The sequence below is a fragment of the Cydia pomonella genome, chromosome 22 (assembly GCF_033807575.1).
Source record: "Cydia pomonella isolate Wapato2018A chromosome 22, ilCydPomo1, whole genome shotgun sequence".
Lineage (NCBI taxonomy): Eukaryota > Metazoa > Arthropoda > Insecta > Lepidoptera > Tortricidae > Cydia > Cydia pomonella.
In genome coordinates, this window is record NC_084724.1 from 10,588,778 (window position 1) to 10,616,407 (window position 27,630).

The 27,630-nt window shown below is 39.0% G+C and overlaps 1 protein-coding gene across 1 annotated transcript in view; it reads right to left on the minus strand.

The window, feature by feature from the left end:
* LOC133530292 (uncharacterized) overlaps window positions 1-27,630 on the minus strand; it is a 214,746-nt gene that overhangs the window by 22,182 nt on the left and 164,934 nt on the right. Inside the window, exons 19-20 of the mRNA XM_061868190.1 lie at window positions 4,246-4,359; window positions 1,424-1,532 (exon numbers count right to left, since the gene is read on the minus strand). Of these exons, the coding sequence (XP_061724174.1) occupies window positions 1,424-1,532; window positions 4,246-4,359 (223 nt within the window). The remainder of the gene's footprint in view (window positions 1-1,423; window positions 1,533-4,245; window positions 4,360-27,630) is intronic.

Sequence of the window (27,630 nt, forward strand, 5' to 3'; positions counted from 1 at the left end):
CTGTACAGTTAGCACGGGCGCGCTTCGGCATTGTCTCAGTTTACCCGTCATTTTCTAACTGTATTAGGTTATTAAAAAGCGCGCGTGAGATACTGTCGCGTGCTAAGCCTACCATCACATCACAGTCACTCAGCACCTCAGCAGTGAATTATGAAATTTTGCACATATCGCAAACGTTTTGACGGCGACGGACGGGTCGTTGGAAGTGGTACAACCGAACCTATGATTCCGTAAGGGTTAACCGATTCAATGTATGAATCGGTCAAAAAGGTCCTATTCCACGAATGTCATTGCAAGCAAGTAGCCTTGATATGATGCAATACCACATGAACTGCAGGCAAACCAATTCAGTAAACTGAATAAAGAAGAAGAAGGGTTAGTGTTCTGTCACACTCAATCAACGAATATTACGTGCTAGTTTTGATCCGCCAGATTGCGCTGCTATAACTTTTAAAACATTTTTAAATTTAAAATTATCATTTGTCTTCCCGCCTTTGAATTATTCAGAAACGTGTATAAGTTTCTCGTGTGCACTGGTCTGACTTTACACTTTCGTCTGACGTCTGCATTTCCGAGTAGGGCATTAAAACTTTCAAGGGTTTACACAGGCTCGAATAAAAGTTATCTTTCTTGTTCCCGCAAGAGCCAGGATTCGTATTTTCATGCAATATTCATATGGAAGTTGTTACAGTTAGATTTTTTTTAATGTATTTAACTCATTTTCCGCACCAAAACTTCAAGCATATCTTGTAGTGGAATGCCCAACATGACTTGTAGTGGAATGGAAGATTGCCTTCTCAAATTAATTCTGCAAGTTGAATGTGAAAGGCTGGAATATGAATTAATCATATCCTAAGAGTGAATGTCAACCTGTGTAAAACCTGACCGACTTATATTTATTATAGGACGACCATACAAATCGAATTCTTAATAAGAAATGTAATTTTAATTATAATAACACACGACGCGACTTCTATTGCGCCTAGTGACCGAAAAAAAATCGAAACTTAATGCACCTTAGCACGGCTAGTGTGTACCTCAGGCGGAAGAGGAGTGCGCGTTCGCGTCCCGCTGATTATATTGATTTTCCCGCGCGATAAAAATGCAATTACATGTCACGCGAGGAATCATTAGAGAGAATAGATACTCCAGCTTTACAATAAGCTTAGGCCTTGGTGTCCTGTTGACGCTGTACGCTACGTACAGCGTCATATTGTATGTAAAAACTTCCCTAGAACGTGACACTGCTACTGTACGCATAGTACTAACACCTCGCTCACGGAACGCATGCTCGACGCTGATGCCATATATTGTTTAAAACAAATGCACGGCGATCGGTATCAGCGTCGAGCGTGCACACTGGAAGGGTGCGTTCCGTATAGAATAAAGCCTTACTTTAGTAAAAAAATATGGGTGTACTCACCGGTCATCAGGCCTGTAAGGCTGGAACCCGCTGGAGGGGAGGTGGTGTGGGGAGGCGCGCTTGGCGGGCGCCGCGGGCGGCGGCTTTTCCTTCTCGCGCTCGGCCGAGCCTGCAACCTTCCACGGTCAAACACACGCTCGCAACGAACACTACTCGCTCTTATGTCTCGGCCACAAAAAACGCTCCGAGCGTTTTCGCTCCACGCTGATTGCCGGCAGCATCGAGCGCCATACATTTGTTGGGTAAACTATACCAATGTTGGTACTTCAACGTTCTTATAAAGCAGCAGTGAATGATTTTCCTATCAAAATAGATGTCAACGACTGTATCGTGCCGTTTACCTTATTATCGTAATCGACGCTGCGTGCTTCAGCGTTGAGCGAATTCGCTCGGAGCGTTTTTTCGTGGCCTTCAGACTGATCGAACCACACTTTTATGTTACCACTACACTTCGAAGAACATTGTGAGACTAAAACATGAGTAAAAGTAGTGAAAGTATATGTTATATACATACTTTTCGTCTTTACTTTTCTTCTTAGACAAAGAGCCATACGTGTTAGCCGCGACGTTATACAAAGACAGCAATCACGTTCAGAAGAATATTTTGAGAACAAGAGAAGAATATTCCAAATTTTGGAAGTTTAAGAAGAGTAAGACTCTTACGGTAGATGTCGCTAGTGCCTCCCTAAGGCTTTATGGCTATATGGTGGAAATATTCGCTGTATTAGGTACGGTCTTGGTAGCTCAGATGGAAGAGACCTGGGATAGCGACCCAGTGGTCGTGGGTTCAAGTCCCAACAAGACAGTGAATTTTTCCACTTTTAATTTGTTTCTAAGCTTAAGAATATTTTGTCAAAACATATGAATCCTTAGTTAGAAACATGAAGTCTAGTGGAACATACAGCACAATATAATAGCTAATTACGTAATAAAGTAAGAATATAAAACAAGATTATTTGAACCACTACGATGCATATTTTTTGTAGTTATTCAATAAAAGTGTGGCAAATGAATAAGAGCGAATTGCGTTAACGTAGCTATTCACACTAGGTACCACCAAGTTGTTACCAGTGGTAATTACTGGAAAAAAAACCAGTAGTTACCACAATACTGAGTTGGTGGTAACTATTGGGAATAAGCCACGTAGCTAATACAACAATTACAAGGACTTACAATAGACTTGTTTAACAACAGAAACGTGTAATTCATACACAAAGATATTTTAGAATGGACAAAGTGATATTTGACGCCATGTTCTTAACGATGTGCCTTGTTATTAGGATATTCCTTATTGACCAAGCGAAAGCGAAGGTGTCCGCTTTAGCTTAGGACAAAATCTTTAACATGTTCGGAAGACAGAATTGAATCGGCAAGTTCGATAATCTTTTTTTTTTCGATTTTGTTTTTTTTTTTCTAAAAGGCAGATACATGGGGGTTGACGAGGTCTACAGCTCACAGAAACAATATGGTACTAGACAATTATTTGATTTGAGAGAATCATTAATTAACCTTTTATAATTGTATCACTTTGTTCAATCTTTACAAGTTTTACAACAATGTGCAGGTAATATAATTATAATACAGGTATTACATAGCATAAGACCGCGATACTTTAGTCCCTAACGCGAAGTGGGTACTCGAGGATACAAAACCCAATAAATGTGAGCCGCACATTGAATGTGGAGTAAAATAAAACAAAAAGAAGGAAATCTGGGAATGCTGGCCCTGTGTGCCCAGTGTTTTAGGACAGTTATCATTTAATGCCACAAACAGTGACAAGAGACTTCAAATTGCAAAAGTCAATTAATTGAACAAAAAAAAATTGTCCTGTCAAATATACAATATACAAAGAAACTGAATTGGGCAAAATGTTATACACAGTAAATTATAAAATGAACAATAACTGTTCCAAAATAGAACACGAATGATTGTAAGGTACCATCTGACACAACTGCTTTCAAGACACCACAAAATTCCTCAAATATCTGATTCACACTAATGATTTTATACAACTATAGATGGTGTAGCATATATGTGTTGCTACAATGGTTATACTAATAGGCACAAAAAAATACTTCAAAATTTATTTCATTATTTACGAATGAATATGTTTTTGTTGATTATTTAATTTTCGCATGTATACCGTTCATCTTTTTTGTTTAACATGAGCTTTTCTCTATCTCTTTCGGTATGAGAGAGCTCGTTGTTAACACGTGCACATTGCTCGCTTGCCTAGGCGCGACTGGAGGCAACTTGTACAATTTATACAAGGTAAGCAAGATAATATCATTGTTTCACACCACCGAAACCGTTCGAATATGTACAAATAGAACAAATCGTTATCTACTTTATTAACTTACCTAATAAACACAAATATTTTCAATGGTATACAAATCGTTAGTATGGGAAAAACATCGAAATCCGAAGATCATTCTAATATGTCCATCTCCATCTCATCTCATGTAAGAACATTATTGAAACGACAGAGGAGATACATGATTTTCAATTTTTGCCATCTAGTCTTGACAAATGTAACATGTTTAACATATTCAATAGTAATTTACATAAGTTGATTCTTTTTTAATTCTTATTTTCTTGACTGCTATGATTTAACCATTTCTAATCTTTGTGTGTCATTATTGCAGTCTTGTAAGGGCCATCTCGCTATGCCAACCTGGCAGCGCATCATCTGTGTTCAAAAAACCGTTCGAATAAACATCGTGTGAATCAGATATTCAGTTAGGCGTCTTCTTAGCAATGTGTCACGTCTGTTAGGGCTAGGGCCAGCGAAGGTAGGGTAGATGCTACAGCTAGCGACTCACCGTCCTTGGAGTCGGGCCCGGCGTTCTTGGCGAGCGTGCGGAGCGCGGCCGCGAACGGCCCGCCCTTGTTGGGCGTTAGCTCTGTACGCTTCGCTATTTTGTTCGCGCTGCCACCTGGAAAGAAAGAGACGGTAGGTTAGTTATGTTGATAATTTGCTTGTTTTCATTGATAACTATAGTAGATTGTGTTCAAAGAAGATTACTTTTGAAGTGTCTCATTGTAATCCTTAACATCCTTACCGCTGTGTTTGTATTTTGATATAAACGCTATGCACAACGTAAGTACTAAAGTAAGCGTCTAGTTCGCGGCGTTAGCTGTAGGGGGTCATCGCTATGTGCTCTTTAAATGATTGCAATTGTTGCATGTTGTAAAGGTACAGAAAATGTCAACCCCCCTTTTTTAACCAATATGGGCTCGTGTAGCAGATATAACTTAAAGTAACTTAATCCGAACCGAAAGCCCACATAAATTGACTTAACGACCGCTTATGAATTTCCAAATGGCAAGCCACAGCAACAGGTGTACTCTACCGCACACAAAATTATCATTTTCCCATCCGTGTGAACAGGCCAACCCTCGTACTGTCCGGTTCCAAGGACCACTCAAACGGACACGTGCTCAAAAGCAAATAGAGAACACGCCAAATAACTGGCATCACTTAATAATGCTGTAGTAACTGCTTAAATTCATGCGAATAAAGTTCAAACTTAAATAAATGCAGTCGGAAATACGGAATGTGAGAGCAATCCGGGTCGAAGGACCATCCAAAAGTGATTTATTTAAACAGAACAGAGCTAATATCGACACCACCACAAAGCTATAGCGTAATCAATCAAGTTATACAAAATACGATCTACGCTCAAGAGCATAATGCTTAAATTCCGAACAAATAACCACCGTACTACGGTCACGTCCGAGTTTCCCTTGCCCCTGGCCGTGTCGATGACAGCTTATTTTCGTAACAATTATAAAAATATAGCGGCGCCGTCAAACGGGGGCGGTTATTAAAAATCCCATTGTGTGGAACCCTTCGCAATTATGTTCACACTTTGTTGGTCCGTCCAGCCGGCAGCGGGGGCTTGAGCGGAAGCGGGCACTATCAATAGTAATTGTAATTACAATAAGAGTGTTTGCGTGTAGCTGTGTCAATATCCATTATACTACATAATAGACAAAGTCCGGTGCGGCTTCGTATAGCAGATTAATGGTGGTGGTGAGTGTAGAAATTCAGTTCGACATTCTTGTGGATACACAGACAGAAATCCTGATGCAATATCATTTTTTCCTCTCATGTCTGTTTCTTCTTTGGTGACAAGTGACATGATTTTAAAATATAAAATGGCTAATAGAGAACGATATTAACAGTCATACAAGACAACATGGCACAGTATGTTTTATGATATGTTTTATATGTTTTAAATAAATTCGTATTTCTACAAATCGCAATCCTTTTGCCTCAATTTCAACTAGGTACGTATGGAATCCATACAGCCAAGTCTATGCCAATTGAAAACCAAATCCTCTAACTATAAGGTGGTTTCAACATTTTTCTATCCATATCTCCGGCGTGATTGTATCAAAGTACCGCTAACCAGTCTAACTGACCCCGCCTTCTAACTCCAAAATGCATCAGCGTCCTGTTGACTACCGCCCGTCGACAGACATACCACAGCCTTACCCTCCAAGGCAAGTACCGGTGACGCGCGGCTAATGGAGCCAGCCCGGCGGCGGTTTAAACATTCACCGCCCACGCCCGAGCCGGTAATTGAACGCTTATTGTGTTACATTTACAGGTTATGTACACGTAAATACGAGAGCGTAATGCTTAATATTTAATTTTGAAAGAAACATAATGGCTGGGTACGGTCAACGGGGTAAGTAACAATGGAGACGAATCGAACATTGGAAAAGCCGAACCTTATTTTTGACTGGCATTTTCATAGACTCGTAGTAGCGTAGTGGCGTTCAGTTGGCATGAAAGGCAAGTCGGTAGGTTGCCCCCAAAAAAATAAGACGAAAAAGGCATACAAAATTACAGAAATGTGTTAATTTTGGCCTCACATAATCAAATATCTGAGAGCGGAATGCACTGACAGAATGAATTCCTCGAATGGAAGGATCCTTCATAAGTATAACTCGTAAATTATGTTACCTTTATAAAGTACGAGCTGAAGCAGTGAAGGGTTGAAGTGTAGCTAGAATAAATAACGATGCTGTTCGCCGGGGTGGTAAATATGCAATGAAGTCATTTGTAGCCTGCCCGCCGCTCGGCTGAACGCCGAGACTGGCCTGGAGATCCGGTCCATTGATCGAATCATTTTTACCAGTTTTGTATGAATTTTGTTATCATAGTATAGATAGAGTCAGGATAAGCCAAGTCTGCACCGATACAACTCTGCTCTGGTGTTTGATAACCAGTGTTGGCCGAACGTTACTTAGAATTGGAAACCGTAACCGTCCGTTACCGTTTACGGTTCAATTTGTAATGGTTAATTTTTCAATATTTTCAATTCTAATTAACGTTCGGCCAACCAGTGTTGGCCGAAACGTTAATGCAATTGATCATTAACCATTATAAATTGAACCGTGAATTGTAACCGGCCGTTAGTTTATGGTTCAATATGTAATTGTTAACGGTTAATTGCACTTAACGTTCGGCCAACACTGCGGCCAACACTTGATAGCACAGTGTCCAAGTGATATTTTAAACGTTACGATTTCATGACAGACAATGGAAAACTTAGCACTAAAAGTGTTTACATGCATATGTGTGCGTTCAAAGCAATTAACAAATAGTCGTCAGATTCGACGACTGCTGTAGAAAATCGTATAAATATGTCTTAAGAGTTCGCAGCAATCTCGGCCGAATTTCACCTTCACATACAATGAGATGAGGCATATCTATGCCTGTAATTTATACACCGTGTTTCTTTTGATTTCCGTTAATTTCAAGGGTACATACTCCATTTCGGAGATAATCAATAATTTATTTTTATCTTATAAGGCCCTTACGAGCGTATACACTTGCCTTAGGACCTTTTTATATATTGATTAGTGTTTAGTAAGAGTGTGTACATTTGCTACTAAACTGAAATACTATCTCGGACGATTGATGTTCGAAATGACATTGATATGTCACAGTTTTCAATAGTTTGGTTGAATTAAATGTGATGCCCGTGTTACAACAACGCTGTATGCAACATTTAATTACTTTGTATAAAGATAAAAGAAATAAATATAAAAAAAAAATGTTTTTTTAAATTAACTATGCCACTTAGTTTCCTCAAACGCACTTTTCCATTCCCCGGAGTTAACGGGATTCAATAAAAACACGGTGTACAGCTCCAGTTTATAAAACAAACGATATACTTAGAGCAAAAACAAGTTTTGTATGAAAATTTTAAATTCACTGTATTTTTTGAACTATGGTATCTGAGGCTACATAAACTAATTACAGGCATAGATATACCTTATCCTGTTGTAAGTACAAAGTTTCAGAGCAATCTAGCTAGTCGTTTTGAAATGAGAGCGTAACTACGTTTGTGGAGAACCGAGCTTGCTGGGGGTTCTTAAATGGCCATAATTATCAGCGTGTCCCATCGCAGTGCTATCACATATGTAGCCATCACTCGAACAGCTCGTCAAGAAAAGCATATTTTATTACAAATAGAATCGCTCGCGTGACCATGTGTTCCAGTTAACTCGAACAATATTATGAATAGTTAAGGCGAAACATCTGTTAGCGACCCGTTCACACAAAAAACTATTTAGGTTTCTTTCCTAACAATGACCTTCTTCATAATTGAAGAAACTTAAAGAAGGTTTTGCTTGTAAGTCCATTATAAAAAATATATAAAACTATTGGCTCTATGAGCTGTAGACCTCGCGATAAAATCGATAAACTTAAAACATGTAAAAAGTAACGTTTCTACTTGTTAAAAATTAATTAAGCTTAGAATAAATTTAAAAGTGGAATAATTACTGTCCTGGGTGAGACTTGAACTCACGGCCTCTAGACCCATATGGTGGAAAAAATTTCTGCCTGTGGATGAGGTATTGGTGGCTCAGATGGCAGAGCGCTGGAGTATCGATCCAGAGGCCGTGAGTTCAAGTCTCACCCAGGACAGTAATTTTCCCACTTTTAAATTTATTCTAAGTTAAAAAAACTACTTCGTTGAGCCATATTCACAGTAATTCCTTTATGCCAATTTCCACCATTTTAAACATTTTCCTAAAAACGAAACGACAAATTTTTTTTATGTAGCTACTGAACCTGCTTACAAATTTTCACGAATTTCAGTTGAGAATTGCGACCTGTAGAGGAGGACATCCGGACATACGAAAGCAAATTGCCCGAGTCGAAAAATGGAGTTAAAGAATTCGGTAATTGGCCCAAAAGTCTTCTAGAAATCGTTTTTGGCACAAGTCATCTCGGATGTGATATATCTGGTATCAGTATGGTGTCCTGAACACGAATATATGAGATGACAACCGCAAAAATGGCAAGGGTAGTAACCTAGTAACTATGACATCATCAGTAATTTCCTGTAACAGAAAATTAAACTGACATTCAACTTAATGTACTTCTCTTTTTGAGGGTTCCGTACCCAAAGGGTCAAACGGGACCCTATTACTGAGACTTCGCTGTCCGTCCGTCCATCTGTCACCAGGCTGTATCTCATGAACCGTAATAGTTAGCGAGTTGAAATTTCTACAGATTATGTATTTCTGTTGCCGCTATAACAACAAATACTAAAAACAGTATAAAATAAATATTTAAGGGTCCCATACAAAAAAGTGATTTTTAGTTAATGGTACGGAACCCTTCGTGCGCGAGTCCGACTCGCACTTGGCCGATTTTTTATAGATCTGGATTATTTTTAGACATAAATGATGTTAAGAGTCACTTGATATGTATTTTGGAATAATCCATTCAGTCGTTTTCAATCTAGAGCAGTTCAAAGTCAACTCTGAATTGTGAATGTTTAGGACTTTTCTAATAATTTGTTAAATCGAATAGTGGAGATTTTATATCTTGTTATATATTTGTAATATACTCAAAGCCCTTTCATTCGATACCCAGCATGATATGTTTAAAAGAAAAAAAAAAACTTTATACTTTATGTTACTTTACTTACCTAAGTATTGTACAAAACTTATTAAAATTCAATTTCGGAAGAAAAAACAGTCGAAAACCGTTTGGTTTAACCGATTTTTAAAATTGGCGAAACGCTAACCAATGTTTCCCCTTAAGCTACAGGTTATTATGCTTGCTAGCAATAAATAAATATGAGCGGCTGGATAACAAATTATAAAGTTTACGTAATTTTTCAATGCATTAGCCATAAAACTACGTGTTATGAGCGTGAAGGCTATGCTTTATAACAAGATGGCTATTTGTGGTTAATAACCAATTATTGATTATTACGATAAGATGTTATTGCTGAAAACGCAAGCAACTTATTATCACCGTCACCCACTGTACTAAACATTTAAATCAAGCAATGTATACGGGTAAATCTGCCCAATGCGTACCCTTAATTATATTTTTGTTGGTGTAATCATTTAGCCATATACGCTTGACGAACGCCTTTATAGAGTTGAGCTGAGAGCTGTTCAAGCTCATCTTGTTACTAATCATTTAAAAAGTAAGATCACCGCCAGCAGTCGTATGCATATGAATATATTGTACATTGTACGATGTGACATTCTCGATTGACATGGAGACCGGACATTTTTAGGGTTCCGTACCCAAAGGGTCAAACGGGACCCTATTACTGAGACTTCGCTGTCGGTCCGTCCGTCATGAACCGTGATAGCTAGACAGTTGAAATTTACACCGATGATATATTTCTGTTGCCGCTATAATAACTAAGTACCTGGGCGACCGAGCTTTCCTCGGTTATAAATATTTATTGTAATATGGTGGTGTATAGGTGATAATCTTAACTACATTTTTTACTAAATTAAACTTGTCTAAAACAATAAAAATTAAAAAATTATATATAAACTTGAACATATAAAAAAAAAACAAAAGTTAGTCACCGAGCGAGATTCGAACCCGTAACATTCGTTTAGCAGTCCGCGTCTTAACCCGCTAGACCAGACGGACAGTGGCCGGCAATACGAAATTAGCGACCATATTCTGCGTCGAAAGAAAAACGCATGAAAACTCGAAAACACGCGTTTTCCCAAACATAAGACTAATCTAGAACGATTGTATACCCCCAAAAACCCCCATATACCAAATTTCAGCGAAATCGTTAGAGCCGTTTCCGAGATCACAGAAATATATATATATATATATTATATATATATATATATATATATATATATATATATATATATATATATATATATATTTATATACAAGAATTGCTCGTTTAAAGGTATAAGATACTAAAAACAGAATAAAATAAATATCTAAGGGGGCTCAATAAACATTTTTTTTAGCCGTTTGTATAAATAATGGTACGGAACCCTTCGTGCGCGAGTCCCACTCGCACATGGCCGGTTTTTTGAAAATGCAGTGGACTAAAACTTATGAAATTCCGACGGTTTAATGTTATGCAGCGAGGCTCCGTACGATGCAAATGAAACACGGGAACGTTCATTAACGAAAAATTTAATATATGTAAAATACCACGGAAGATAGAACAGCGAGCTGGAAAAGTGCATACCCACTTTATATATGTGATTAATTTATACAACCTTAAATATATGGTTCGGATGAGCCTTGGATAACTCGTCCTTGGTAAGCGATTCAAATAACAATTCCAGAAAGCAACGATAGATGTTGGACACCTGGCGTGAGCACGCGATCCCTGTGTTACCCACAATTATCCACAGATGGGCCCGATATGACCGCTATTAGAAGAGGCATTTTGGCGTGAAATTTCGGTTAGACATTTTTTACCATTGAGACAAAACGAGATATAGACAACAAGCTGGTATAAATATGAATAATGTTGATTAGATATGGCCAATAGAATGATAAATCATAATAGATGAGGTCTGAGATAGTAGCAGAAAAAGGTTGTTGGTAGTCTACCGATCCGAAGCACCAATAAAGAGCGTCCGCAAACATTAGTTTTTTTGCTTGTGCGTTCAGCTGCGTTCACAACTCCCAACACAGGTGTCGGTTAAAAACTTGGTTTCAATTTGACTATGTGAGGTGTGTGTTTGTCTACGCGCCTGTGTTACGTTCGTTCCAGTACCGAGGTGTACCCGTCATCGGGATACGCCTCATTAACCCCGCAGCTGACAAATTGTGAGGTTCCACCCCGGCGCACTTTGTACTTGGGGGTTATTATATAAATACATTCAAACGTAACAGTTGTCGAACAGAATTCAAGTCTGTCCTCCGCATCATGGCACTTCTCGCACCGTACCTTTAAGGAACTCGGTACCATTTTATAGGAAAATCTACGTATAGTTCAGTAGCGGTTTATAGTAGACTTTGCAAAGTGAATGTACTACCCGTACAAAAAAAAACAGCTGAAGTTTCATTGCTCCATACGCTGATAGGCTTTGAGAGGTATGGGCATTGTGAATGTCATCTCGCTTTGTGTGGTAGGACACAGCACAGCGGATGTCATTCCAGATTTAGAGCAGAGCCCATCTGGGGAAGTACCTCCACCTTATAGAAAACCGCAGCCTAATAACACAAGACCCTACTCATAGTGTTGTGTTCCTGCCGGTGAGTAAGGTTGCCAGAGCTCAACGAGGGTGCGGAGTGTTAGGGTCGGCAACGCGTATGTAACTCCTCTGGAATTGCAGGCGTACATAGGCTACGGAGACTGCTTACCATCAGGCGGCTCGTATGCTTGTGTGCCACTGACGTCCGACGTGTGAAAGCTGAATCCCGCCTTAATAAGTCCGCGTTCATTGTATAGCTAGGATATTTCAGGCGAGATGCACAACGCACTGTCTATCTGTAAGCCTTTTATCCTGACGTTAGCGGGAGGTTTGGCGCAACTGGTCATTAACGAGTTGAGGTTAACCCCTCGGCGGTTCAGTCCCACCTCATTTGTCCCGCAGCTGACTAATTTGTACGGTTCCGCTCTAGCGCGCGTTTTTGGGGTTACACATGCAACTATTTTAAATTGAGACAAATACACGCATATGTAGTTTAGGGGATAACCCTATTTTTTTTTTATAAAAACAAATATACTTCGAAAATAGGAGGAAGTTCTCAATTTGACCATTTAAGAGGGAAGAATAGCTTTAAAGAAATAACGGTATTTTTTCTATGAAATTCCATATCGGAAGAAAACGGTTTCCACTTACTAAATATTAACCAATCACTTTAATTTTGAATCGATCGCTTCAGCATAATATATTCTAGGTTTATAGGTTTCGTATCAAAAAAAAAAATGTAATGCAAATTTTGAAAAAAAAAAGCAAGGAATATTATATTGCATTATTAAGGTTAAGCATATTGCTTATTTGCTGGAAGAGATCCCTTTTAGGGATAAGTTCGCCATTGTATATAACTTTTTTTTTTGTTTTGTTTTGTCTGTTTTATGTTAACCTGTTTATGTGCAATAAAGTGACATACATACATACATACAAAACCTATAGACCTAGGTTTTTATTGTGTCAATAATATACTAAACAATCTGGGAGAATGGAAAATATTTAGAAGTGGATATACGTTTTCTCTGTTTGTATGGACATCTCGCTTGCACTAATATGCGAGTACGAGTGAGATACATAAAAAGGAAGTTACGTAGACGTGAGCGAATGAAAAAATGGTGGTAGCGGTACAGTATGTACGTTCATGTAGTACATACAATTTTTGAAGCCGCTTGATAATCTAAATGGAGAGAAATGTCAGAACAAGGCCGCAGACGACAAGGTTATCAGAATGAGTACTCTACAAATTGAATTGTTAATATCAAAGAAACAAGAGACATTTATTAAATTTCAATGGAATCTGCTGAATGCTCTCGCTAAAGTAATAGTATTTCATTAAATTCTACTTGGAATAGGTTTCACCGGTTTCACGAGAAATACCTAAGAATGATTAATGTTGTGATAGGATTTATAACTTATACGATAAATCAAAATAAATTTAGACGTGACAAAAACGAATTCTACATGTCTTTTAAAATCCAACCCATTACATAGTTAATTAAATATAACGTTAAGATTATAGGTATGTTACGAACTCGTCTAGTCCGTTGGTTTAGACTCCTTTAATCTATGTTAACATCCGCAATAAAATCCTAAAGCTACACTTGAAATCCTAGCACCCATAACTGGCGTTAAAGGGATTTAGCAAATTCGGAGTCAGTAGTTCCTTATTGTTTATGCCAAGCGCATAGCCACAATGCGTCAAACTTTCATCGAGAGAACTATGAAAGTGAAATATGTACTTATTTCATTTCCGTCTTAATTTTTACAACCGCAGCAACTTACTTAGATTTGCTTAAGAAATAATAAATCTGCAGTTAAAAGTTGCATCAAAGAAATCCATTCCATTTAAATGGCAAACCTATCAAATTTCATCTTCGCATACAAAAGAGTCACGCTAAGCCGAACTCTGGCATAACCAGGCGATGAATAAAGGAATTGAAACTTATTATTCAAAGTAAAAGTTTGTGAGTGGCCGAGCGTAGTCGCCAGATTTACCTCACAAGTTTAAAAACTTAATTCTGTCGTAGACGTGTTAACATTGTATAAGCTCTGTTTTTCTAGGATAGCGGTGTTATCATATAGCGGTCGTCTCCATACTAAATGATACTTCCATATTGGTTTCGAATCGGTTGGCCGGTCCCCTGGGTCGGTGGTAGTTGGGATACCCTCCTCCAATTGAGGGGGGATTTAAATCTTCTCGGGTCGGAGGTGTAGGGTTAGAGCCGGTGCAGCTTTATTTGACGTTCATAAGCGCATTTTAATATGCCTACTTGAATAATAAACTATCTATATTTTTACGGGTAAATATGGATGACTAGTATTTTGTATAGAGATGGCCGCTCTATGACGGCAACGCTATCCTAGGAAAGCAGAGCTTAAGCATAAACTAAGCGAACTCACCAAAGAGTAAATAGTAGAAGAGGTATGCAATCTAAGTAAAGTTCGTGTCTCAAATTGGACAGCTGACTACGGTCCTGTATATCATACGGTAACTCAGAAATTGGATGTCAAAAATTGACCTTTGAAAATTAAGTTACCACAAACCAAATGGCCGTCATGGCGCCATATAACGCTACCTGGCAGGTACAGCAGTCGAACTCGGGGAGCATCATTTTTCGTGGACAATTACTGCCAACATGTTAATGTCAGTGAAGATATGTAAAAATAGAACACTTGACACTTTGGCATTAAACATTAGATTTCTTGTTCTTGGCTGATGATGATGTTGGACGTATAGCGAACTGACTATATCTATTTATTTTAACATTGTACAGAGCATCCGTCAAGCTGGTGCGTCCTAACCGCGTTAGGGGTCGCCAATTGACCCGCGCTCCGGCTCAATTGACCCGCGTGCGTTGCCTCACATCATGTTACTAAACAGAGCTTAGGCCGTGTCGATTACAGACTAGATAATGTAGATGATTCAACTAGCAAGTTTTTGCGTTTTTGTTGATGGTTGCTGCCTACGGATTACTCAAAATGTGGGAGAATGTAATATAAAGCCAACTCTGGTATATCGTTAGCGATGTTATACATAAGCTAGTGCGAGCTAACCGCGTTAGGGGTCGCCAATTGACTCGCGCTCCGGCTCAATTGACCCGCGTGCGTTGGCTGTTACTAAACAGAGGCCATGTCGATTGCAGATTAGATACAGCAGAGGTTTCAGTGAGTAAGCTTCTGTCTCGTTGTTGATGAAAACTGACTTATTGCATGCTTACTATGACTAAAACCTCATTTAGACGGTTCAAGAACTGAACTTGCATGCGGTTATCGTTACATTGCGGTATTTGGTCGATCGAATGAATTCGTTGTACTCTGTAGTCAGGAATCTATCCAATATTGCATGCATGTTTTTGAACCGACTAAATGAAAACACGGAATTCGTACTATAATAACACTCAATTACTAAACCATATAAATTGTCAGTACATCCAGAAGTAGAAGTATTTAACCGGTAGATATGGTCAAAATTATCCGAAGAGTCTTACGCCCTTAACAAAACATGTAAGTACTCGGATCACCTTGAATGTGTACTTCACCCGCTTAGCGACTTCTGCTCCTGACTGTACAACCTGTTACTATATTTTCCAACGTTTGTTACGTTTATGCTTTGCCGTAATGCCAAACTCATTTACGGATTTAAATCCATACGTTACCACTCTGTACTGAATAATATTTTATCAGAGTTGCCAATAGCAGCGTGCAAAGCGTCCTTTCTGTATTTTATTACTCTGTTTGATAGCATCAAGTCACGGCCTGTTTCATTCATTGATGTCGTTAACTAATCAGTCGATACAATGGCTCTTCCTCCAATGAGTTACTAGAATTTTTATTTAAAGTTTGCGTAGCTAGAAAAGTTAGATACCATGTCAAATAGATTTGTCTGATTAAATTAGTTGAAATCAAAGAGAATGTACGCATAGTCCCATCGAAATGTAAGAAAATAACCCATCACTAGTTGATGCAGGGCGTTTGCGTTGATAAATTGGTTTCACGATTAACAAGTACAATAATTGGTTGATTATAAAAATATCTATGAAATTTTTCGCGTTTAACACAATTCAAACCTGGCCTGTGTCCAGCTGAAAAATCTATGGTCAACTCGAACATGTGCTTACCTGGAACAAAGCAAATATATCATTAGTTTATAAAGTTTAGATATCTCTATATTTCTGAGTATCTGAGTGAGTGAGTTAAATTGTATTTATCGTTTACTGAGGAGTGCAAACAAAAGAGACTTCTATTCTATCTCAATAATGGAAATCTCTTAGCCAAATAAATCAAACAGAAGGCGGTACATATGCACATACTATATCAATACCCCAACTCCCAGATTTGCCGCATGACTGCGTAGTCTAAACAAAATACCAATATTTATGTATATCACCAACCCTAGTTGCAAATCACAATCCGCGTACGTGTGACGCACACGCACACATTTTAATTAACTTAATAGCTCGCTGCGCCTGTGTGCAGATCAGGACACAAAGGGTTGTAGCGCAAATATTTGCATTACTTTCGCCCGAATGATCGCTGCGAACCGAGATATTTCCATCGGCCATTAATTATACGGACGCATTTAAACCGCCAATTAATGTACACGATAATTTTACTTTTAATATTTCACGAGTTTATTATCATAAATAACTGACGGTTTCCAGCGTTTATTTATTTTTTCATTATATTAAGTTGCGGATTGCTCTCGGGTTTTACGCCCAATTAATACGGATATTGTAATATGTAACATGTCCGCAAGTGTAATAAATAAGTTGTCAATATGTTCATACCTAATGGAGCTCCACATATCATAAATCAATTTGTATAATATAATATGATGTGGCGGGATTTCACTGCTTAGGTTTGTAAGAGTTTGTCTCTACGTCACAAACATATTTCGAAATGGTCGCGATATCCCGTCATGCGCAGCTTAGTAACTTGAGTGCAGTTAGACCGCCACATCTGGTTCGTAGGGTTGCCCCAGACGATCCATCGGGTAAGCCAGAACAAACCTAACGCGAAAAACGAAAATCGTATTTTTACACGAATGGGTAATGTAATTACGATTTTTGCGGTAAGGCCTCAGCTACTAAAGGCTCAATTACACGAGCAAACAGCAGGTGATCGCGACGTCAACGACACAAATTGAATATTGCCACAATACCGCTATGAACCTCATGAATATGCTAATGCAAGGTAACGTTTTCATCCTATTAGGGAAAGTGGATTTCGCCGAATCATTTCTATTGTTATTATATTAAAATTGACCTTATGAATTTGGTACGACATGAATTTATTTTCGTGCAGGTTTATGTAAGTAAATATTCTTTATTGCTCCAATTTATTTTGGCGCAAAGGAGAATAATTTGAAAAAGCGGCCAAGTGCGAGTCGGACTCGTCCATGAAGGGTTCCGTACCATTTATGACGTATTAAAAAAAACTACTTACTAGATCTGGTTCAAACCAATTTTCGTTGGAAGTTTGCATGGTAATGTATATCATATATTTTTTTTAGATTTTTCATTCTGTTATTTTAGAAGTTACAGGGGGACACACATTTTTTCACTTTGGAAGTGTCTCTCGCGCAAACTATTCAGTTTAGAAAAAAATGATATTAGAAACCTAAATATAATTTTTGAAGACCTATCCCTAGATACCCCACACGTATGGGTTTGATGAAAAAAAATTTTTTTTTTTAATTTTTATGACGTATTAAAAAAAACTACTTACTAGATCTCGTTCGAACCAATTTTCGGTGGAAGTTTGCATGGCAATGTATATCATATATTTTTTTTAGATTTTTCATTCTGTTATTTTAGAAGTTACGGGGGGGGGGGGGGGGGGACACACTTTTTACCACTTTGGAAGTGTCTCTCGCGCAAATTATTCAGTTTAGAAAAAAATTATATTAGAAACCTCAATATCATTTTTAAAGACCTATCCATAGATACCCCACACGTATGGGTTTGATGAAAAAAGATTTTTTGAGTTTCAGTTCTAAGTATGGGGAACCCCCAAAATTTATTGTTTTTTTTTTCTATTTTTGTGTAAACATCATAATGCGGTTCATAGAATACATCTACTTACCAAGTTTGAACAGTATAGCTTTTATAGTTTCGGAAAAAAGTGGCTGTGACAGAATTGGACAGACAGACGGACATGACGAATCTATAAGGGTTCCGTTTTTTGCCATTTAGCTACGGAACCCTAAAAATGTACCTAGGCGCGAAGGGTTTACTTCCTATTGAAAATATGAATTTCGCGCCTTTTTCTACTGACAAAGAGTGTGCCAGAGTATACTTCCTTGCACTAGCTGTCACGTTCAGTTCAGCACCACCGTCTGATCACGTATTAACACCTTAGTAAGCAAAATTACTCGTATTCACATCACTGTTTCTCTTTAAATCGTTTTTGGGGAAACCTTATGGAATAAAACGTGTGCGCGGTAAAGTCAAGTACAGTTTGAGACAACCAAGTGCAAATATTGTCGACATTTTGGTTTAAATGACATTTGAAACACTCCGTCAGATATTTGTTTAACCATACAGCGGATGTTAGTCGATGTCGGCAGCGTGGCAGCCCTGCGCCGAGGGTTGTCACCGAGGCGAGTGCTAATTAATTCAGTCTGAAGCTAACTCGGGTGCCATGCGAAACTAACTTATAATTGGACGTTCGGCTAAAAATAGGCAACTCGACTGCCTATTCCTCGAATACATCGAATAATTACATTGGTATATGCGAAAAAGGCTGCAGGTCAATTCGGACGTACACTGACATCAAAATGATACCTATTTGAAACATGTTATCAAGTTATCGTGCGTCTAGCTCGCGCAAATACATTGTGGCGAAAATACATTTTAGCGAAGATAAACATTTTATTCTCCAAACAGACGCGTCAGGTACAGCGGTAGGATCGGTTTTATGTAATTACGATATGAGACCGGTGGCGTACGCCAGTCGACCATTAAATAAAGCTGAAAAAAATTACCCGACGATACAAAAAGAGTTACTAGCCGTAGTATGGGGTATAAAATATTTCAGACCATATTTATTCGGAAGGAAATTCACAATCATGACAGACCATAAACCACTTATTTACCTTTTCGGGATGAAAGACCCCTCAAGTAGGTTATTAAAATTTCGACTACTGTTAGAAGAATATGATTTTAATGTCTGTTATGTGAAAGGCAAAGATAATGTAGTTGCGGACGCATTATCACGTATAGTAATTACTTCTAACGAATTAAAAGAGATGAGTAATCAAATTATGACAGTGGTAACGAGAGCGCAAGCTAGGAGATTACAATCGGAAAGCGTGCAAAATGATATTCCTAATGTCGACACAAGCAAGCGGCCTGATCAACCGCGTGTTGTAGAGATATTAAGAATACCAGAAAACGCAGTAGAAATGATGTTAGTAAAAGGCGAGAAAGTAAGCAACTTAGAAAAGAAAGGACAATTAATAATAAAAAAGAAGGAATGTTTCAGTTATGATAAAAATAAAAATATAATATATGTAAATCTCGATTTTAGATTACACTTTACGCGAGTCGAATTTGTAACTAAATTGAGTGAATACTGTAAAGAAATTGACGTCAAACAAATATGTATTATTAAAAATGATGAAAACGAGCTTTTTATCAAACGAATAATACAAGAAATAAATAATCGTAAACAGTGGTCCGGCCCACACGTATGTGTATTAAGAGGAGTAAAAAGAATATACGATATTGACGAAAAAAAATTCATAATTAGTGACTACCATTTACTGCCCACAAGTGGCCACGCGGGGGTACGTAGAATGATTAACAATATTAAGAGACGTTTCTACTGGCCATCAATAGAAAATGATGTCAGGGATTTCGTGCGAAAGTGTGAGTCTTGTCAAAAGTACAAACACTCTCGACATACCGTGGAGCCGATGGTAGTGACGACTACAGCCTCGGCGGCATTTGATAAGGTATTTTTAGATTTAATGGGACCGATCGATCAGGACGATGAAAATTATAAGTATATACTTACTATTCAGTGCGAGCTGAGCAAATTTGTAGAAGCTTACCCACTTAGAAATAAAGATACGGTAAGTGTAGCACGTAGTTTAGTTAATAATTTTATATTAAGATATGGACCACCCAAGGCGATAGTTACGGACAGGGGCACCGAATTCGTCTCGTCTACAATGAGTGAGGTATGTAAACTGTTAAAAATAGATAAACTACAATCAACAGCATATCACCATGAAACGATAGGTTCCCTCGAAAATAGTCACAAAAATCTAGGTTCTTATCTAAGGATACAGTGTAATAAATATCCAGAAACGTGGAGTTATTGGCTTCCATATTGGTGTTTCGCATATAATAATTCAGTACACACAGTAACAAAGTACACCCCGTTTGAACTTGTTTTTGGTAAATCATGTGAATTACCTTGTAGAGTAAGAAGTACAATTGAACCACTGTATAACCCTAGTGATTATAGTTTAGAGTTAAGGTATCGATTACAGACGGCACACAAAGACGCGCGCGAAAACTTGATAAAGTGTAAACAGCTTAGGAAGTGTACTTACGATACAAAAGTGAACACAGTGAGTTATAAAAAGGACGATCTCGTCTTAGTGAAAAGTGAAACTGGTAACAAACTCGATACGCTATACAAAGGACCATATAAAGTGATTAGATTAGAAAATCCTAATGTTGTAATTTCTCTTAACGGAAAAGAGGATACTGTTCATATTAATAGAACTAAATTGTTCGTTCCAGACAATTAACGTGTCTTAACTGTCATACCTATATTTTTATTATGTAAAACTATTACAATGTGTAAGGTTCTTAAGTAATATTTTGTTAAAATAAAAACAACAACTGCATTGTGTGACATGTTTGTACTAAGTATATATGCGAAAAAAGAAAAAAAAATGTATAATATTTTTCTTTTTTTTGTCAACCCCGGTGGTGTGGCGTGGTATATCATGTAGTGTGTTAGTTTTAAGAGATTAGTATTAAACGTAACGTCGAACATATCGGTTGTTTAACTTGATCCGTCTCCGCCGCTACTCCCCTCCTCAGAACATGTACGGACAAGTACGAGCGAAATGCAAGATAACTAAAAAAACATAATTCAAATTTCATTCTGATGTCCGTATCCGTTCGGATTGGCCTGTCAGTCACTGTTAATCAAGACAAGCCCTTAAATTTTGTTAGTTTTTACTAAAAACTTGTACTCGGAATTGTTAAATCAGTTAGTTATGCGGCTTAAAACTAAATATCTCAACCTATAGCTGCGAGTAGGTTTGCCTCGGAACGCAAACTTTTCGTCCCTCTCTTGTCATTAGCGAGGCAGCCCTACGGCTAGGGTCGTCAACGAAGCGGTGAACTCTGATTAATTCCGTCTGAAGCGCTAATTCGGGCCGCGAGTCAACACGGCACTAAACTTATAATTGGACGCAGCTCATCTGAAACGCAGGTTTTCTATCGCAGTGAAATTTTCAATAAATTTAAAAGCGATGAATAATTTTGACCAACCTGTTGGCTAAGGGGTTTATTGCGATACATAAAATACGATATCGATTTAAGTCCGGCGCTCTCGCAGACGTGTTACTACACTCTATAGCAAGTGAGACGTCCGTTAAATATCAATATTAGTATTTATTTATAGCTAGTGAAATAAGTAAATAACCATACCTAGGTTTCCATGCCTTCTTTAGACGCTGCAGTGTGGAAGCAAAATGTCTAACACATCCGAGTACGAGAAAAGGTATTACTGAAATGCGATTTATCACGTCAGCCTGCATCCCAAATTTTTGAAAGCAATCACCCCGTCTCTCTTGCACTATGGCGTCACGAGTAAAGCGTGAACAGGACACACTCCCCTGGCTTGTGGACGTGCATTATTAACCGTTTTATAGCCGATTAAGGGGCACGTGTTGCCACTGGTGGCTTTAAATAGGCATTTTTATGTGCCACCAAAAAGACCCCGCTATGGGAGACAGAAGTGAACTCTATTTTCAACTGTTTGACTGTTTTACACAAAGGCGAGTAGTATTTTGTTACGCAGGTTTTTTGTCTCTAAAAACCCCTTCGTTGAAAACAAAGAGATGCCTGCTCTGATGGTAATAGAAAATATTTGAGTGATCATTTAAAGGTCATCTCCGTCACTTTTTAGAATCTTTTATTTAACTTACCCTGTTAATATGTTAGCTTGTTATTTAGTGTGTGTGGGTCAAATCTTGCAAGTTCCCCGATTTCCGATTGAGCTGAAAATTAGCATACATAATGTAAGTCGGATGACATTGCAATATTATGGTACCATCGGGCTGATCTGATGATGGGGATAGGAACCACCTCTGTGATGAAACAACGCAACCTAATTGTGTTTGGGGGTTTTAGAATTGTCTGTATGAGTAGTTGCTTGTGGTAAGAAAATATAATATAATCTAATATCAGCGAGTAAAACATCGACAGACATGTTCATGCATTGGAAGGGAGACAAGGAAGTAAATCGTAATTTTATCGCGTCACTCCGTGACGGGACGTGGGGAGTGACGCATGGGGTCTGAGGATCTAATTTGAGGTTAATGTCCTCATTACATGCGACTACAACCACGGACTATTATTTGTTACAAGAAAATACTGCTTTTAGGATCGTTCATACCGCTACTTTCATGATGAGTGATTATGGAAGGCATAGTGGCTCTGTGAGCCGTAAGACCTCGCAAACTCCCATGGTATGTTACAAAATACCTGTATTTTGTAAAATTTTCAAATGAATCCATATAATGATTAAACCAATTCATAAATTTTCACAAGACTCGGTTGAGAAATGAGGCCTGTAAAGGCCAGCGAGACAAACGAGAGCATTTTTGCCCAAACTGTAACGGAGACGCCTTTATTGCAAATGGTTTTAAACTGAGCAAGTGAAATTCCTAAATTTAGATTAAGTCGATCCTAATCAGCGGCAAGCATATGCTAAGCCCATCGATTATACAAACTCAATGGTCTGTAAGTACACGGGTGAACACACCCCGGATACACGCATGCATGTACCCGTACTATAGCCATAAAGCACCTGTATTAAAGTCAAGAGTGCGTCACGCGAAGAAACGATTCGATAAATTTAATCTGTTTCCTTTACACATTTTCATAATGCGAAGGGCACTCCGTTACCAACTTCATCGGGATCAAGGCGATTACTTTCCAAGCGAATGTTAGTTTAAAAAGGGCTTGACTAGTCGAGAAACCAGCGGCACTTGATCTCCTTCCTTCCCTAAAAGGCGTATATAATAGGACGAGTGCGGGTAAATGCCCCATCCTTACAGATGTCTACAGTTAATGGTTGCTTGAAGCTTACAGCGTTACGGTTCGCGTCTAATCAATTTCAGGGAGGGGGCGAGCGTTGAAAAGCGAAATCTGCCGCAATCGTAATAAAGCATAATTTACTGTGACGTCGATTTGGAGATTCCGCCCGATATTTGTTGTGATAATACGTGATTTGCGAGTGTGGCTGCTGTGGGCTCTATTTGGTTAGGCATAAGGCTTGTTTTGGCTTATCCTAGCGAGTGAGGAGTAGTGACGCTCAAGACTCGAGTCTTTTTTAAGCCCTGTAAGACTCACTCAGTTCTTTTAGACTTCTTCACTCAGATTTGAGTTTATAGATTCGTATTCTTTGTACAGTAGACTCATACGATACGATAAATAACTTTTTTCTGCAACGTTTAAGGCCCAAAAAATCTCAGGCGTGTTTTATGCGGAGTCTCTTAAAACTACGTGAAGTTCTCCAAATTTAGACTAAAAGACTGTTTTTAACAACACTAGCGAGGGTTGATAATCCTCGTGGCAGCCGGTCGTGCCTCGTCAACTTTTAATTAAAGTTTCACGTTTAGGGAGTGTCGGCTGAGTCGGATGGTTTATTGGTTTAATTGCTTGTTCTGGCGGATTTCAACGCCAATGATGAGCACTGATTGTGGCAATTTGTTTCGCCTTATCATTTAGGGAGTTGTGGGGTGGTAAGGGTGAATTATTAAGCATGTAAGACGTGTGATTTGTCTTTAAGATTGTTTGCGGAATGTACGTTTTTAGATTAGGATCTGATACAGAACTACGGATGCTTCTTTGGTGCTTAATTCCTTATTCAAATGAATATTCGTAGCGAAGTGGAACTATATTACTTTTTTTGTTATGGCCTTATCGTACGATGCTTATGTTTATCCCAGGCAAGAAATCCTGCTCTTTTACAGACACTTTGTAAAAACCAACCACTAAACGAAAACATAAACTTAAAAATCCATCTCAACATTTCTTACAAAACAAAAACGAAAAAATCTCGCCGCCAACCCACCTTTCCTAATTACCAAACTAACCAACTCGGCTACAAAACCCTGGGAAAAAGGAAAATCCCCGACTCGTGACTAACAACCTTGCGATGCTGAAGTTTTCCCGCTTAGTGGTTCATTCTCCCCCCGCCATGCGATTCCCCAATCTCGACTCCTGTTTAAAACTGTGACATAACTTGACCTGGAGGTACGTAACAACTATGTGCACTCGAAGGTCAGAGTTACACCGGTGGAATTCTCACGCTAGCTTTACGAAACTGCCCTGGAGTAATTCCAATCGCTTCTCAAGTCGAATTTTAAAGCAACCCAGTATAAGTGTACTACTGACTAATCATAGTTGTCAAGGATGGGGTGGCCAGAGCATTTGACTGCCATATGCTCGGTAAGCTTTGTGGAATATGCTTCAGTGGGGAGGGTAGTTTTTATATCGCAGTCGACCATCCGCGGGATAAGCACACCCGCGCCATTTTATACGGTTATCCGGCGCGGTCCATGTTGCCAGTGCCAAGGTAGATTTGCTTTCTTTTTTGTGGATTATGTCTGATTTTTACAATGACTTGGCTATTTTTCAGCGGGGTCAGACGGTGCTCTGAAAAGTATTATGTCAAAAAAGTTCTGCTTTTTGGCGAGTTTATTTTGTTTTTGGTGGATATTTCGTAAAATACCCAGAGGAATAGCTGTAGGTGTTCTAAAATACTGTCATGATTCAGAGAGGCAAGTAAGTAATCGGTAGCTTGAGATGCGCCCTTTATATTGAAGTGCCACTTTAACGTGATATAATTTTCATCATAAATAAATACTATAGGGCTAGTAAGCTCAAGAAGGCTTGTGTTGTGGGTACTCAGACAACGATAGGTATATAAAATTCTTAAATACATAGAAAACATCCATGACTCAGGCACACAAATACACAGGCACAAATAAATGCCCTTACCGAGATTCGAACCCAGGACCATCGGGTTCATAGCAAGGTCACTACCCGCTAGGCCAGACCGGTCGTCAAATATTATGCAATATGTATTGCATATCAGATTCTAGCAGAAGAACCAACCTTTAACTTAAAAAATCATAAATTTCATCTATTCTCCGTCTCTACAAACCTGAAGCCCTCACATCAACTTGTACATTTCCAGCTGCAACCTCCTAGAGATGAATAACGCGCGTCAGTCGTCGCTCCGACGCCCAAGGATATTAAAAATACAAAGTATCCACGGGATGCACGCCTTTGTGCGCGTCAGTCGAGCTGTGGACAAAGGTTCCAAGTGTCTACGTGTCTCGCATGCACTTACAGCCTTGTTCGTACAAGCGTTCGCGTTGCAGAATTGTTACGCCAACAAAGGAAACGTTTTCACGGAGACAAGTTATTAAATATTCACTGCGGTGTAGTGGAACTGAATTTACAAAAGATATATTGCAACCAGTGTATTGGATTCATGAGCAGAGCTCCGAAGTGATAGACGACGATGTTCGTATAACGATATGTCTTTCTTAGTTCGAGGTTTGTCGTACGCAATAGACAAGAAATGAGAATCTTTACATCGACTGGCCGCACGCTACCCTCATCCAACCGTCTTTTCTAGATATCCGGTTCACCTTTAGACCTAACTTTTGCCAGTTGAAATACTGCCAGTGTTTGGTTAAACTGCGGCTTGTGAGTAGCTCGTGCGCCTCTCTAAACATAATAGAGCCAGAGTGCTGTTGTTGTTAGATTGTTTTCACAATTAACTTTTCCAACGAGTGTTTTATGGACAGGGCTTGGTCAAAGGACTAAATTATATCTGTTCAGTTATTGGACTGAGTAAGTTGAGTGATACTTGTGCAACCGGTTGAATGTTTTCACTACTCTCACACTAAATATCAAAATAAAAGTTGTCATAATGACTATGCTTTTATTCGGCAAATCAAAATTGTTTAGCGACACACGAGGTATGTTAAAGAAGCTTCATTATCGACATCTCAAACGCATCTCCAATAGTTTATTGGATAAGGAGGTAACCGTCTGAGAACTTACTTAGTACACGTTCCCAAAGTCGGCAACCGATCAATGCGCCCGGCTTAAGCCGGAGCTTGAGATCATGAATAAGGCTTTGCGTTACTAATCTGTTTGTCGTTCAGTCTCGGCAGTTTAGTCAGCAGCAAATACATTTCTCAAAGGAGATGTTTAACAAGCAAAGTTACTTAAGTTTAGATGGGGTAAGAAAACACTGGGCCATCAGCAACATGGGGTGAATGTCTCATACTGTTGCCCCCAACATAAACTATGCTCCTCTCTTCCCACGCGACCTTAATATAAATTTAGCAAAAACTAAGAATTTACTATATTGAATGATTACAGTGACGCAGTGTATACGCACTTACGCAGTGATGTTTTATGTATTCTTAGTACATTATACAGCTTAGACGTTGATTGCGTCAAGTTACCTATTAAGTTTTGGTCAATAATTTAATAGTATTTACCCAGAGGAATTGAAAAAGAAATGACCCCACAAAACACGCAAACATTACAACCGCAAAACCCTCATCGGCGGGCGGAGTCCCCGATTGCGGGGTAAACTTCCCGATGGCGGGGTAACGGGCGCGGGGTATAAATTACCCGGGAGCAGATAGCGTCGGGCGGTAATTGGCGCGCCGGGCCGCGACAAATCTGACGGCCATTTCCGGCCGGGACGCTAGATGTGTATAGCGAGGCTGGGGTTAGTGTGGTTAAAGTGAAGAGACCTCGGCATCTTTCATTTATACATTGACACGTGTGCTGACGCGGTGGGGAGAGCGTACCACCAAAGGTAAATAACACACGGCACCGGATATTTAAGTGGTGTGCCTTACCGTGGGGTTTACCTACAAGAGCAGATAGAACTAGTTGATGGAATATCTATTTTTCTAAGAAAACTGATATTTGACAACTACGGTCACAAAGCATGCCATTCCTCCCTGATGCTTGAAACAATCTCTTACAACTCGCTAGAGAGCAATACTTAAGAAGAACGTGTCAGAGGTTAAACATATCTTTGTAGTTTAGGTTTAGGTAAGGTAAGGTTCTCGTGACCGATAAAGAAACCTAAGCTTATGAAAGTTTAGGGAACATCTCAGCTTATTCGAAAATCACTATTCCATATTTCGCTAATCAGGTAAAAAGAAGAGGTATAATAGATACATACAATCTTCGAGCTCTCATCACTTGTACCGCACCCCTCGAAGCGTCGGGGCGCGAACCTGCGCGCGCATCTCGATAGGGTGACAATGATGCCGCGTTACGAGACCGTCCCGATAAAACACCACACTTATCTGGGGCTACTGATTGATCACTATCGCGAGCCACTCACGCAGTTGTGCTTTAAATCGCTCTTGTGGACTTAATAATGGTGACAATGATTTCGCTTTGGGGTTACAGCGATATTGATGATAGCTGGTGCGGCAT